This window comes from Engystomops pustulosus, chromosome 2 (assembly GCF_040894005.1).
Source record: "Engystomops pustulosus chromosome 2, aEngPut4.maternal, whole genome shotgun sequence".
Classification (NCBI taxonomy): Eukaryota; Metazoa; Chordata; class Amphibia; order Anura; family Leptodactylidae; genus Engystomops; species Engystomops pustulosus.
Window position 1 is genome coordinate 263,180,470 of NC_092412.1, and position 17,235 is coordinate 263,197,704.

General features: G+C 41.5%; 2 protein-coding genes across 12 annotated transcripts in view; one reads left to right on the forward strand and one right to left on the reverse strand.

The window, feature by feature from the left end:
* Positions 1-17,235, reverse strand: part of STXBP5L (syntaxin binding protein 5L) — a 746,575-nt gene that overhangs the window by 382,798 nt on the left and 346,542 nt on the right. The window lies entirely within an intron of this gene.
* Positions 10,285-17,235, forward strand: part of LOC140119706 (T-box transcription factor TBX15-like) — a 78,760-nt gene continuing 71,809 nt past the window's right edge. Inside the window, exon 1 of the mRNA XM_072139023.1 lies at positions 10,285-10,559. Coding sequence (XP_071995124.1) covers positions 10,349-10,559 — 211 coding nt within the window. The 5' untranslated portion in view covers positions 10,285-10,348. The remainder of the gene's footprint in view (positions 10,560-17,235) is intronic.

Below are 17,235 nucleotides of genomic sequence, written 5' to 3' on the forward strand. Positions count from 1 at the left end.
CTAGATGTACAGAGAAGAATGGGGGAACCTCCAGCCTCTAGATGTACAGAGAAGAATGGAGGAACCTCCAGCCTCTAGATGTACAGAGAAGAATGGGGGAACCTCCAGCCTCTAGATGTACAGAGAAGAATGGGGGAAACTCCAGCCTCTAGATGTACAGAGAAGAATGGGGGAACCTCCAGCCTCTAGATGTACAGAGAAGAATGGGGGAAACTCCAGCCTCTAGATGTACAGAGAAGAATGGGGGAACCTCCAGCCTCTAGATGTACAGAGAAGAATGGGGGAACCTCCAGCCTCTAGATGTACAAAGAAGAATGGAGGAACCTCCAGCCTCTAGATGTACAGAGAAGAATGGAGGAACCTCCAGCCTCTAGATGTACAGAGAAGAATGGAGGAACCTCCAGCCTCTAGATGTACAGAGAAGAATGGGGGAACCTCCAGCCTCTAGATGTACAAAGAAGAATGGGGGAACCTCCAGCCTCTAGATGTACAGAGAAGAATGGGGGAACCTCCAGCCTCTAGATGTACAGAGAAGAATGGGGGAACCTCCAGCCTCTAAATGTACAGAGAAGAATGGGGGAACCTCCAGCCTCTAGATGTTCAGAGAAGAATGGAGGATCCTGCATGTGTCACTTCCCCGCTAAGGTCCCCGGAGTTCACCTTCTTCTTCCTGGTGCATGTAAGTGCATTGTCTGTGTATAATGCGCTGTGCGGGGAGTCACTAAGATCCAGCGTCCGATATCCTGCATGTGTCACTTCCCCGCTCAGGTCCCCGGAGTTCACCTTCTTCCTGGTGCATGTAAGTGCATTGTCCGTGTATAATGCGCTGTGCGGGGAGTCACTAAGATCCTGCGTCCGATATCCGGCATGTGTCACTTCCCCGCTCAGGTCCCCGGAGTTCTCCTTTTTCTTCCTGGTGCATGTAAGTGCATTGTCCGTGTATAATGCGCTGTGCGGGGAGTCACTAAGATCCTGCGCCCGATATCCTGCATGTGTCGCTACCCTGCTCAGGTCCCCGGAGTTCACCTTCTTCCTGGTGCAGGTAAGTGCATTGTCCGTGTATAATGCGCTGTGCGGGGAGTCACTAAGATCCTGCACCCGATATCCTGCATGTGTCGCTTCCCCGCTCAGGTCCCCGGAGTTCACCTTCTTCTTCCTGGTGCATGTAAGTGCATTGTCCGTGTATAATGCGCTGTGCGGGGAGTCACTAAGATCCTGCACCCGATATCCTGCATGTGTCACTTCCCCGCTCAGGTCCCCGGAGTTCACCTTCTTCTTCCTGGTGCATGTAAGTGCATTGTCCGTGTATAATGCGCTGTGCGGGGAGTCACTAAGATCCTGCAGCCGATATCCTGCATGTGTCTCTTCCCCGCTCAGGTCCCTGGAGTTCACCTTCTTCTTCCCGGTGCATGTAAGTGCATTGTCCGTGTATAATGTGCTGTGCGAGGAGTCACTAAGATCCTGCACCCGATATCCTGCATGTGTCACTTCCCCACTCAGGTCCCTGGAGTTCACCTTCTTCTTCCTGGTGCATGTAAGTGCATTGTCCGTGTATAATGCGCTGTGCGGGGAGTCACTAAGATCCTGCGCCCGATATCCTGCATGTGTCACTTCCCCACTCAGGTCCCTGGAGTTCACCTTCTTCTTCCTGGTGCATGTAAGTGCATTGTCCGTGTATAATGCGCTGTGCGGGGAGTCACTAAGATCCTGCACCCGATATCCTGCATGTGTCTTTTCCCCGCTCAGGTCCCTGGAGTTCACCTTCTTCTTCCCGGTGCATGTAAGTGCATTGTCCGTGTATAATGCGCTGTGCGGGGAGTCACTAAGATCCTGCGCCCGATATCCTGCATGTGTCACTTCCCCGCTCAGGTCCCTGGAGTTCACCTTCTTCTTCCTGGTGCATGTAAGTGCATTGTCCGTGTATAATGCGCTGTGCAGGGAGTCACTAAGATCCTGCACCCGATATCCTGCATGTGTCTCTTCCCCGCTCAGGTCCCTGGAGTTCACCTTCTTCTTCCTGGTGCATGTAAGTGCATTGTCCGTGTATAATGCGCTGTGCTGGGAGTCACTAAGATCGTGCACCCGATATCCTGCATGTGTCGCTTCCCCGCTCAGGTCCCGGGAGTTCACCTTCTTCTTCCTGGTGCATGTAAGTGCATTGTCCGTGTATAATGCGCTGTGCGGGGAGTCACTAAGATCGTGCACCCGATATCCTGCATGTGTCTCTTCCCCGCTCAGATCCCTGGAGTTCACCTTCTTCTTCCTGGTGCATGTAAGTGCATTGTCCGTGTATAATGTGCTGTGCGGGGAGTCACTAAGATCCTGCCCCCGATATCCTGCATGTGTCACTTCCCTGCTCAGGTCCCCGGAGTTCACCTTCTTCTTCCTGGTGCATGTAAGTGCATTGTCCGTGTATAATGCGCTGTGCGGGGAGTCACTAAGATCCTGCGCCCGATATCCTGCATGTGTCGCTTCCCCGCTCAGGTCCCGGGAGTTCACCTTCTTCTTCCTGGTGCATGTAAGTGCATTGTCCGTGTATAATGCGCTGTGCGGGGAGTCACTAAGATCGTGCACCCGATATCCTGCATGTGTCTCTTCCCCGCTCAGATCCCTGGAGTTCACCTTCTTCTTCCTGGTGCATGTAAGTGCATTGTCCGTGTATAATGTGCTGTGCGGGGAGTCACTAAGATCCTGCCCCCGATATCCTGCATGTGTCACTTCCCTGCTCAGGTCCCCGGAGTTCACCTTCTTCTTCCTGGTGCATGTAAGTGCATTGTCCGTGTATAATGCGCTGTGCGGGGAGTCACTAAGATCCTGCGCCCGATATCCTGCATGTGTCGCTTCCCCGCTCAGGTCCCCGGAGTTCACCTTCTTCTTCCTGGTGCATGTAAGTGCATTGTCCGTGTATAATGTGCTGTGCGGGGAGTCACTAAGATCGTGCGCCCGATATCCTGCATGTGTCGCTTTCCCGCTCAGGTCCCCGGAGCTCACCTTCTTCTTCCTGGTGCATGTAAGTGCATTGTCCGTGTATAATGCGCTGTGCGGGGAGTCACTAAGATCCTGCACCCGATATCCTGCATGTGTCGCTTTCCCGCTCAGGTCCCCGGAGTTCACCTTCTTCTTCCTGGTGCATGTAAGTGCATTGTCCGTGTATAATGCGCTGTGCGGGGAGTCACTAAGATCCTGCGCCCGATATCCTGCATGTGTCTCTTCCCCGCTCAGGTCCCTGGAGTTCACCTTCTTCTTCCTGGTGCATGTAAGTGCATTGTCCGTGTATAATGTGCTGTGCGGGGAGTCACTAAGATCCTGCGCCCGATATCCTGCATGTGTCGCTTCCCCGCTCAGGTCCCCGGAGTTCACCTTCTTCTTCCTGGTGCATGTAAGTGCATGGTCTGTGTATAATGCGCTGTGCGGGGAGTCACTAAGATCGTGCACCCGATATCCTGCATGTGTCGCTTCCCCGCTCAGGTCCCTGGAGTTCACCTTCTTTTTCCTGGTGCATGTAAGTGCATTGTCCGTGTATAATGCGCTGTGCGGGGAGTCACTAAGATCGTGCGCCCGATATCCTGCATGTGTCGCTTTCCCGCTCAGGTCCCCGGAGCTCACCTTCTTCTTCCTGGTGCATGTAAGTGCATTGTCTGTGTATAATGCGCTGTGCGGGGAGTCACTAAGATCCTGCGCCCGATATCCTGCATGTGTCTCTTCCCCGCTCAGGTCCCTGGAGTTCACCTTCTTCTTCCTGGTGCATGTAAGTGCTTGGCACAATTTGAAAGTTAAAGACTGAATCAGTCGCATTGTCCGACAGCCACCTCCCGAATCAGTCGCACGGAAGCTGCGCCGCTGCTGCAAAATCCCATCGTGTGTGACACAATCCCAGCGCAGACACCTGTTATACCTGTCAAAGCTGCACAAATCCCGTTAACTCTGAACAGTCCGCCGAAAGTGCGATCCGGGACCCTTAGTAAATAAGCCCCATTGGCTGCACCCTAGACCGTTACCTTATACACCAGAACTAGAGTTGTTCACAGCCTAAGCAGGTGAGCATTAACCAATCACATTCCCACCCGGACAATATTTCCCTATGAGCGATGCTTTGTGTTGTCTCTACCTCTGTCCGCATATTTGTGGGTTGTGCTTCCTCCTCTGCCCAGCAGGTGGCAGCATCAGCTGATAAATCCTCCATGTATGTATGTATGCTATACATTGTCACTGCTGCCAGAACTTCTCCATACAATATAAAACACAATAGATGGTGAGCTCTTGGGGCAAGGATGATAGAATATCTAATATTTCTATTTCTCTGATCCTTTTATTGAAGCTGAAATCACTGAGAAGAGAAAAAAAAGTTGTCACAGAGCCCAGTATATGTAGGGGAGAGGATAGTATAGATTATGGTATAACCTGATGTCATATATAGAGGAGGTTAGGTCTGAAAGACTCTCCATATAGAGGCTATAAGGCTCCGTGTCATCTGTATATATATAATATCCCAATCCCTATGTATATACTCATATACAGATTCACATGATATATTATATAGGGTTATTACATGGTGTATGGCTATTATATGCCCTGTATCCCTGTACATTATATATTATATAGGGTTATTTCATGGTGTATGGAGATTATATGTCCTGTATCCCTTTATATTAGATACTATATAAAAGGGGATTACATGGTGTATGGACATTATATGTCCTGAACCCTGTACATCAAAGATTATGGTATATAAGATTATTACATGCTGTCGGGATATTATATGTCCTATATCCCTGTACATTATATATTATATGAGGTTATTACATGCTGTTTGGACATTATATTCCCTGTGTCACTGTGCATTACATTATATTATAGGAATATATGGAGAATGTGAGGATTTTATATCGTGTTATTGCACAATGAGCAGTGTAGCTCCTCCTACAGTATATAGATGATTATATATCACCTATGACTATACACTATGTAGGAGATATTCAGGACATTTTAGATTTTGTGTCCGTGTACAATATTGAGAGTTATAGGATGATATCATCTCTAGGGGGACTCTATATGTTCTGCATCACCAGGGAGTATAGGATTATAACCTGTGATGTATTATGTGCACAATCCTGGTAAAGTATACATTATATAGGGTTATATGTGATGTGTGAGTGTATTTATTAACAATGACTGAGATTACTGGATTATTATAAATCATAATGGTTTCATCTCAGATGTTGCTGTACAATATAATGTTATATTATTATGTGAGATGTATAGGATTTCCATATCATAAATCACAGTACAATATGTAATATCAGATTAATATCTGTGGTCAGCTCCTCCATCACTTTATAATTATCTTATATTACTGGATTATTATCGGTGACCCTAGGAATGATATGTCCGATATTATGTTACTACATGTGTAGAGTAATGTTACTATATGAGGATGTCACTGCATCGTATAGAATACGGAGTGTAAGGTCTGTACATTATATAAAACACGATTATATGAGGATGTCACTGCATCGTATAGAATATGGAGTGTAAGGTCTGTACATTATATGAAACACGATTATATGAGGATGTCACTGCCACTTATAGAATATGGTGTGTAAGGTCTGTACATTATATATAACACTATTATATGAGGATGTCACTGCATCTTATAGAATATGGTGTGTAAGGTCTGTACATTATATGAAACACGATTATATGAGGATGTCACTGCCACTTATAGAATATGGAGTGTAAGGTCTGTACATTATATAAAACACGATTATATGAGGATGTCACTGCCACTTATAGAATATGGAGTGTAAGGTCTGTACATTATATAAAACACGATTATATGAGGATGTCACTGCATCTTATAGAATATGGTGTGTAAGGTCTGTACATTATATAAAACACTATTATATGAGGATGTCACTGCCACTTATAGAATACGGAGTGTAAGGTCTGTACATTATATAAAACACGATTATATGAGGATGTCACTGCATCGTATAGACTATGGTGTGTAAGGTCTGTACATTATATAAAACACGATTATATGAGGATGTCACTGCATCGTATAGAATATGGAGTGTAAGGTCTGTACATTATATGAAACACGATTATATGAGGATGTCACTGCCACTTATAGAATATGGAGTGTAAGGTCTGTACATTATATAAAACACTATTATATGAGGATGTCACTGCCACTTATAGAATATGGTGTGTAAGGTCTGTACATTATATAAAACACTATTATATGAGGATGTCACTGCATCTTATAGAATATGGAGTGTAAGGTCTGTACATTATATGAGGATGTCACTGCATCTTATAGAATACGTGTGTGTATACAGTCTGTACATTATATGAGGATTACTTACTGTGTGTATATTGTGTCCAGGATATGATAAACGATCAAGGTACAATATATATATCATGTATTAGTAATATTATAGAATTGTTATAAATGCTATTCTATATACAGCATTACTATATGCGGCAGATCATGGTCCGTGTATAATGTGTGATGTATGATGACTCTGCACAATAGATTATACGATTATGATTGTTCATCATGTAATACGATTACAATATATATATATATTATAATGTTGTTACCATGTATGAGGATTATACATAATGTATAGCAGGATTATATTTCATGTATCCCTGTATGATAAATTACAGAATTATCATTTGATATGTATCAGGATTATATGTTATACATTGCTGTACAATCCATCATAAGATAATAATTTGTATGTATTAGAATGATATATCGCGGATCCCTGAGCAATATGTAACGTTATAGGATTATTGGAGGAGATGTATAGCACAGGGATACATCATGTATAATCCTCCTAATCTCGTATTATAATCCGATGATAAAATGTGTAGTGTACAATGAGAGGTGATCGTATCGTGCAGTGATACATGTGTAATCCTACATTACCGCTAATACTTTACATGTAATAACTCTGTAATATTATATATTGTACTTTAATACATGATAACTGAACATCAACTCTAATCATATATACAGTAATGTATAATTATCATATATATATACTGCATTATACAGCAATAATATATATGTCTAATAGCCCTATAATATTCTGCACAGTAATATATGACATATAACACTGACCCTAAATAATAGGATATACTGGGATACCTGATATCCTCACACATAATACATCATGGTCAGGGTATAATCCCACCATATTCTATATTATACGCCGATACCTGATATATAATCCTCATCTTCACACATATTATACAGTATAATCCTATAATATAACCTCCTGGGAGGTTCGGCAGAATTCCGGGATCCAGAGCTGAAATCCCCCGAAACCTGGAGCTGAGACCCTCAAACAGGGAACATGTGTGTGTGTATGTATGGATGTGTCTGAGGAGGATTATATAGATAAAACCTGAAGATTCTCTGAGGATACAGATATTTACCATCTAGAGAGATCAGTATAGAGAACGTAAACACAAATATATGTGTGTAATGTAAAGACTGATCCAGTTATACTGCTGTATGTGCATGAGGATATAGGGATCCAGACAGATCGTTATTGAGGACTTACATTATAGATAGATAGATATGTGTGTGTGTGAATATTCATGTGTGTATATGTGTGTATGTACATGTATATGTGTGTATGTACATGTATATGTGTGTATTGTGTGTGTATCTGTGTATGTACATGTATATGTGTGTATGGTGTGTGTATTGTGTGTGTATCTGTACATATATATGTGTGTAATGTAAAGACTGATCCAGTTATACTGCTGTATGTGCATAAGGATATAAGGATCTAGACAGATCGTTATTGAGGACTTACATTATAGATACATAGATATCTGTGTGTGAATATTCATGTGTATATATGTGTGTATGCGTATGCACATGTATATGTGTGTATTGTGTGTGTATCTGTACATATATATGTGTGTATTGTGTGTGTATCTGTACATGTATATGTGTGTATTGTGTGTGTATCTGTGTATGTACATGTATATGTGTGTATTGTGTGTGTATCTGTGTAAGTACATATATATGTGTGTATTGTGTGTGTATCTGTGTAAGTACATATATATGTGTGTATTGTGTGTGTATCTGTGTAAGTACATATATATGTGTGTATTGTGTGTGTATCTGTGTAAGTACATATATATGTGTGTATTGTAAGGACTAATCTAGTTATACTAGATATAGGGATCTAGACCGTTGTTGAGAGATATATAGATATGTGTGTGTGGATATTCATGTGTATTTATATATATATATATGTGTGCGTGTAATGTATAGACAGGTTATAATGCTGTATGTGCATAAGGGTATAGGGATATAGATAGATCGTAATTGAGGATATAGATACATATATATATATATATATATATATATATATATATATATATATATTTATATGTATGTGTGTGTATGTATATATATGTGTGTGTGTGTGCACATATATATGTGTGAGTGTATACCTGAGTGTGTATGTGTGTGTGTGTAATGTATAGACTGATCTAGTAATGTGTTTGTGATATACATAAAATACGTGTATATCTGTATGCCTGCGAATACATATTAGTGTGTGTATATGTGTATGTATGTATAATGTATAGACTGATCTAGTTATAGTCCTGCATGTCATGAACATATAGATATATATATTTTATGTAGAAAATATAAATGCGTGTCTTATATAGACTGATCTAGTGATCTAGTGCTGTAGGTGATGTGCATATGGATATAGGGGATTATGTAGATCGTGTATGTACAGGTGAGGATTTGTCTGTGTGATGTCTGCCTTATATTTACATTCACTGTATATTCATTTCACATACTAGGAACACGAAAGTACAGTGTTTTGCTCTCTGTTATCATCCACTTCGGACTCTACATAAGTTGCCCCCTGCCTAGGGGTGGGGGCTGGGCATTATAATCACCATGGTTGTGATATTTCTTATCATGTTGGTTAATGTTGAGTGTATACAGGGGGTTTAGGGTTACCACGGTGGCTGCATATGGGGGTCTCAAGTCTTGATTCCCTGTTTATTTGTGGTAAAAGGATCACATGAGAAACCATAGATGACATTTGAAAGAGATCAAAGGAGCAGCAGGGGTTAATGCTGGTTAAGCATTTGGTGGGGGGGGGCTCCTTGTGTGTGGGGTGTCTTGTCCTGGAGCAGCAGGGGTTAATGCAATGTGCACACAATGGGGGGCTCCTTCTATGTAGGGGTGTCTTGTCTTGTCCTGGAGCAGCAGGGGTTAATGCTGTGTGCACACATTGGGGGGCTCCCTATATGTGAGAGGTGTCCTGTCCTGGAGCAGCAGGGGTTAATGCTGTGTGCACACATTGGGGGGCTCCCTGTTTATGGGGGGGTGTCCTGACCTGGAGCAGCAGTGGTTAATGCTGTGTGCACACATTTGGGGGGCTCCCTGTGTTCTGGAGCAGCAGGGGTTATTGCTGTGTGCACACATTTGGGGGGCTCCCTGTGTTCTGGAGCAGCAGGGGTTATTGCTGTGTGCCCACATTTGGGGGGCTCCCTGTGTTCTGGAGCAGCAGGGGTTATTGCTGTGTGCACACATTTGGGGGGGCTCCCTGTGTTCTGGAGCAGCAGGGGTTAATGCTGTGTGCACACATTTGGGGGGCTCCCTGTGTTCTGGAGCAGCAGGGGTTATTGCTGTGTGCCCACATTTGGGGGGCTCCCTGTGTTCTGGAGCAGCAGGGGTTAATGCTGTGTGCACACATTTGGGGGGGCTCCCTGTGTTCTGGAGCAGCAGGGGTTAATGCTGTGTGCACACATTTGGGGGGCTCCCTGTGTTCTGGAGCAGCAGGGGTTATTGCTGTGTGCACACATTTGGGGGGGCTCCCTGTGTCCTGGAGCAGCAGTGGTTAATGCTGTGTGCACACATTTGGGGGGGCTCCCTGTGTTCTGGAGCAGCAGGGGTTATTGCTGTGTGCACACATTTGGGGGGCTCCCTGTGTTCTGGAGCAGCAGGGGTTATTGCTGTGTACACACATTTGGGGGGGCTCCCTGTGTCCTGGAGCAGCAGTGGTTAATGCTGTGTGCACACATTTGGGGGGGCTCCCTGTGTCCTGGAGCAGCAGTGGTTAATGCTGTGTGCACACATTTGGGGGGCTCCCTGTGTTCTGGAGCAGCAGGGGTTATTGCTGTGTGCACACATTTGGGGGTCTCCCTGTGTGTGTGATGTCCCGGAGGCGCAGGGGTTAATGCCGGGGTGGGCCGGGCGTGCACATATTTGGCTGGCCCTCTCTCCCCAGGCTGGGGCTGTCAGTCACTGTGTGAGCAGTCAGAGGGGCAGCAGGACACATGCAGGACCATGAGTGACCGCAGGAGATGCCCGGGGGTCTCTCTCAGCTCCAGGGCTCATGCTTTCTCTGTGGAGGCGCTGATCGGGGGCCACAAGAAGAGGAAACTGCGGGACTGGGAGCCGGACAAGGGCCTGGACCTCTCCATGGACGGACTGGGACCCCCACGGGGAGAGCTGGGGGATGGGGAGGACACGGGGGGCTGCCTGGACCTCAACCCTGGTGAGTCACCCCCTTTATATACTATACCCCTGTATACTACTGCCCTGCCTGCTACTATACCCCTGTATACTGTGCCCTCTGTATATACTATACCCCTATATACTACTGCCCTGCCTGCTACTATACCCCTGTATACTGTGCCCTCTGTATATACTATACTCCTGTATACTACTGCCCTGCTTGGTACTATACACCTTTATATACTATACACCTATATACTACTGCCCTGCCTGGTACTATACGCCTGTATATACTATACCCCTGTATACTGTGCCCCATGTATATACTATACCCCTGTATTCTGTGCCCCATGTATATACTATACCCCTGTATTCTGTGCCCCATGTATATACTATACCCCTGTATTCTGTGCCCCATGTATATACTATACCCCTGTATTCTGTGCCCCATGTATATACTATACCCCTGTATACTGTGCCCTCTGTATATACTATACCCCTGTATTCTGTGCCCCATGTATATACTATACCCCTGTATACTGTGCCCCATGTATATACTATACCCCTGCATACTGTGCCCCATGTATATACTATACCCCTGTATACTGTGCCCTCTGTATATACTATACCCCTGTATACTGTGCCCTCTGTATATACTATACCCCTATGGACTACTGCCCGGTAATATCTGTGTATAGTACTGCCTGCTACTTTACCCCTATATACTACTGCCTGGTACTATACTAGTGTGTACTGTACCTCCCGTATATACTATACTCCTATATACTACTGCCCTGCCTGGTACTATACCCATATATGCGTGGTACTATGCCGCTATTTATACTATATACTACTGTCTGGTAATAATATATATAATATACTACTACTGCACCTCTATATACTTTACCCATATATATTATATTATACATATTATTACACATACACACAATATACCTGTATACTGTGCCCCCAGTATATACTATTCATTTACTTTAATATACCCCTATATACTGCTGCCTGCCTGTATACGATACCCCTACATTATATACCGTCTTATGTTACCTAGAAGTACTATATGTGATATGTTAGCACACGCTGCAGCTATATATGAGGATGTACAGTATATACCCCTGTTATATGTGATATTATATTATTATACGCCTCTTGCTATGCGGCCTGCCTGGTGTTATATTATTATATGTTACTGACTGATATTATATTATATATCTGACTGCTCTCCGCATATATATATATCGCGATATGTGACCGCCTGGCATTACGTTATTATATCTGGTGTGTAGTATTATTATATTATTATAGTTGTGTGTTTTGTGTTATTTTGTACACGTGTCATTATAGAATATGTGACTGGCAGGGGATTTATTACAGTATATTAGCGCCTTGTATCATATCTGCTTCTATATTAATATATATCATAATATGTTACTGCCTGGTATTATACTACAGTATCTACAGTGTGTCACTGCCTTGTGTTACATGGGACTGCCGATATTCTATTATTACTGTTATTATAGAATATGTGACTGGCAGGGGATTTATTACAGTATATTAGCGCCCTGTATCATATCTGCTTCTATATTAATATATATAATAATATGTTACTGCCTGGTATTATACTACAGTATCTACAGTGTGTCACTGCCTTGTGTTACATGGGACTGCCCGCTATGCTATTATTACTGTTATTATAGAATATGTGACTGGTAGGAGATTTATTACAGTATATTAGCGCCTTGTATCATATCTGCTTCTATAGACATATATATAATAATATGTTACTGCTTGGTATTATGCTACAGTATCTTCAGTGTGTCACTGCCTTGTGTTACATGGGACTGCCGATATTCTATTATTACTGTTATTATAGAATATGTGACTGGCAGGGGATTTATTACAGTATATTAGCGCCCTGTATCATATCTGCTTCTATATTAATATATATAATAATATGTTACTGCCTGGTATTATACTACAGTATCTACAGTGTGTCACTGCCTTGTGTTACATGGGACTGCCCGCTATGCTATTATTACTGTTATTATAGAATATGTGACTGGTAGGAGATTTATTACAGTATATTAGCGCCTTGTATCATATCTGCTTCTATAGACATATATATAATAATATGTTACTGCTTGGTATTATGCTACAGTATCTTCAGTGTGTCACTGCCTTGTGTTACATGGGACTGCCCGCTATGCTATTATTACTGTTATTATAGAATATGTGACTGGTAGGAGATTTATTACAGTATATTAGCGCCTTGTATCATATCTGCTTCTATAGACATATATATAATAATATGTTACTGCTTGGTATTATGCTACAGTATCTTCAGTGTGTCACTGCCTTGTGTTACATGGGACTGCCCGATATTCTATTATTACTGTTATTATAGAATATGTGACTGGCAGGGGATTTATTACAGTATATTAGCGCCTTGTATCATATCTGCTTCTATATTAATAAATATAATAATATGTTACTGCCTGGTATTATGCTACAGTATCTTCAGTGTGTCACTGCCTTGTGTTACATGGGACTGCCCGCTATTCTATTATTACTGTTATTATAGAATATGTGACTGCCTTCAACCATTATATGTGCGATATATTAGAGCATATATATCACGGCCTGGTATTATATTATATACCTTTATATTATATAAACAGGATGTGATCGGCCTGGATTGTTACATTGTTACATGGGGCTGCCCGGTATTTTATTATTTTAACTATTTTTTATTTTACACCTAGGATTATATCGTGATGTGTGTGTGTGTCATATTATAGATATCACGGCCTGGTATTATATGTGTATATGTGAGGGTTATTATATTATATATATATATATATATATATATATATATATATATATGTGACCATAATAATACACAGAGATCTAGATGAAATAATACAAAGCATGTTACATATAATAATATACAGACGTGTGGTATAGACAGCCGGTGTACTATATATAACATATATATTATGGCACATACAATACAGAGTTTCTCGCCCTGTGATGGGTCCCGGGTGTTTCTGCTCCATTGGATAATATTAGACATTTCCTCGGACATAAGGATTTGTCTCTGGATATATATATACTGTGTATATTATAATGTATGTGCTCTCCTTCGATAATAAAGGATACGATGTGCTGGCGGCTTCTTCTTTTGTCGGTTCCGAGATAAATGTTTGTGGACTCAATGTCTATACCTGATTATATAATATACAGCGGCGCATGTTATACATCTACAGGATATTATATACTGGCGATCATCTATACTGCTCTATACTATGGTGTATAGCGTCCTCTATAATAGCTATACTGTTCTATATCATATGATGTATACTGCTCTCTATAGTATGATGTATACTGTTCTATATCATATGATGTATACTGTGATGTATACGGCTCCCTATACTGTGATGTATACTGTTCTATATCATATGATGTATACTGTGATGTATACTGCTCTCTATAATGTGATGTATACTGTGATGTATACTGCTCTCTATAGTATGATGTATACTGTTCTATATCATATGATGTATACTGTGATGTATACGGCTCCCTATACTGTGATGTATACTGTTCTATATCATATGATGTATACTGCTCTCTATAATGTGATGTATACTGTGATGTATACAGCTCTCTATAGTATGATGTATACTGTTCTATATCATATGATGTATACTGTGATGTATACGGCTCCCTATACTGTGATGTATACTGTTCTATATCATATGATGTATACTGTGATGTATACTGCTCTCTATAATGTGATGTATACTGTGATGTATACAGCTCTCTATAATATGATGTATACTGTTCTATATCATATGATGTATACTGTGATGTATACGGCTCCCTATAATGTGATGTATACTGTTCTATATCATATGATGTATACTGTGATGTATACGGCTCCCTATACTGTGATGTATACTGTTCTATATCATATGATGTATACTGTGATGTATACTGCTCTCTATAATGTGATGTATACTGTTCTATATCATATGATGTATACTGTGATGTATACTGCTCTCTATAATGTGATGTATACTGTGATGTATACTGCTCTCTATAATGTGATGTATACTGTGATGTATACTGTTCCCCATGATGTGAATTATACGGTGATGTATTCTGGATTCTATACTATGATATATACTCGGTCCCATACTATAATATACCACCAGCTTTATAATATGATGTATACTCGGCTGTACTATAATGTATATACGTCCCATACTATGGCCTATACCCGGCTCTATAATATCATCTATACAGCTCTTTATGCTTTTATATATACTCTGCTCCATGCTGTGGTATATACTCATCTGTATACCAGGATCTATACAATGATGTCTCCTATGTCTTATACCCGGTCTATCCCCGGCTGCGGCGTCTACCCGGTGATCTACACGTTATATACCGGGCTCTATCATGGGCTCTATATACTGTTATATACCGGGCTGTATACACTTTATATACCGGGCTCTATATACTGCTGGATACTCGGCTGTATACATGTTATATACCGGGCTGTATACACTTTATATCCCGGCTCTATATACTGCTGGATACTCGGCTGTATACATGTTATATACCGGGCTGTATACACTTTATATACCGGGCTCTATCATGGGCTCTATATACTGCTGGATACCCGGCTGCGTACATGTTATATACCCGACTGCTCCATACACGTTGTATACCCGGCTGCGTACATGTTATATACCCGACTGCTCCATACACGTTGTATACCCGGCTGCGTACATGTTATATACCCGACTGCTCCATACACGTTGTATACCCGGCTGTATACATATTATATACTCGGCCCCATACATGTTATATACCCGGCTGTATACACGTTATATACTCAGCCCCATACATGTTATATACCCGGCTGTATACATGTTATATACTCAGCCCCATACACGTTATATACCCGGCTGTATACACGTTATATACTCAGCCCCATACACGTTATATACCCGGCTGTATACACGTTATATACTCGGCCCCATACATGTTATATACCCGGCTGTATACACGTTATATACTCGGCCCCATACACGTTATATACTCGGCCCCATACACGTTATATACCCGGATGTACATACGTTATATACTCGGCCCCATACACGTTATATACCCGGCTGTACATACGTTATATACTCGGCCCCATACACGTTATATACCCGGCTGTACATACGTTATATACTCGGCCCCATACACGTTATATACCCGGCTGTACATACGTCATATACTCGGCCCCATACAAGTTATATACCCGGCTGTACATACGTCATATACTCGGCCCCATACACCTTCTATACTCGGTTCTGCCGTTTGTTACATTGTGTCAGTCACCCAGCAGGTGTCCTGATCGGGGTCATGGGGGTCACTTCTAGCTAAAGGTCAGGGGTCAAGTATAGGAGATGGACGGCAGATTTGTCCTTAGAAAACCGAAATGACTGAGCGATCTCCCCCTATAATATCTGTGATATCCATCTACCACATATACTATCCCCAATACATCCTATAGCTACTGTATATAGTACATGTCACATAATATTCTCTATTTCTATCTGTACACTCTATGTAACCTATACGGTGTATTTAATAACTACATTCCTGACAGTATATAATATATACTATGACACCAGATTCTTACCCCAGTGCTGTAGTAGTATAAGATGCACATATAATACACAGAGACTATTATATTTACTACACGTTCTGTGATATGATATTTATATATATATGAAACTTGTAAAGTAAATTCCAGCTCACCTCCCTCTGGTCCTGGGGCAGAGCAGCCACACTCCGAGAACCTTCAGAAAAGCATCCAGCACTCTTAGGATCCAATCGATATTCAGCTTTATTACATTAAAATCCATAGAACATACATACATACATACATACATACATACATACATACATTGGTGCAGAGATAACAGTCAAACTTTAGGCACAGGCGTCTGTTGTGACTGTTATCTCTGCACCAATGTATGTATGTATGTATGTATGTATGTATGTATGTATGTATGTTCTATGGATTTTAATGGAATAGAGTGCTGGATGCTTTTCTGAAGGATATATATATATATAATCTAAGGGATTATACCAACACAGGTGTATAACTACACATACACTAATATATCCAATGTAGATAATTAATCCTCACAATCATGTATTATATGCAGAGTGCTAGATAATATCCACTTACATATAAATCAGTCATTTATAATACAAAGAGCTTATACATGAGTATAATCTAGAGCAGGTCTAATAATGATGTATGTATAATATATAGGGAGCTTATATCATAACATATGTATAATATGCAGGAAGCCTATAATATAGTGTATGATAACATATGTATAATATGCAGGAAGCCTATAATATAGTGTATGATAACATATGTAAAATGTACGGGGAGCCTATAATCATACTGAGATATATACTGTAATATCTGATATGCAGACATATTACAATAGGATAATCCAGTATGATGTGCAGAATAGTCTAATATATCCTATGACACAATATAGAGAGATTATCATTACATTATCCTATAATCCACATAAAGGTCTAGAATCACAATGATAGTTCTGTGAGACTGATATTAGGCTCTTTAGTGTCTGCAGTTCTATGGCTTATGCCCCTGATAA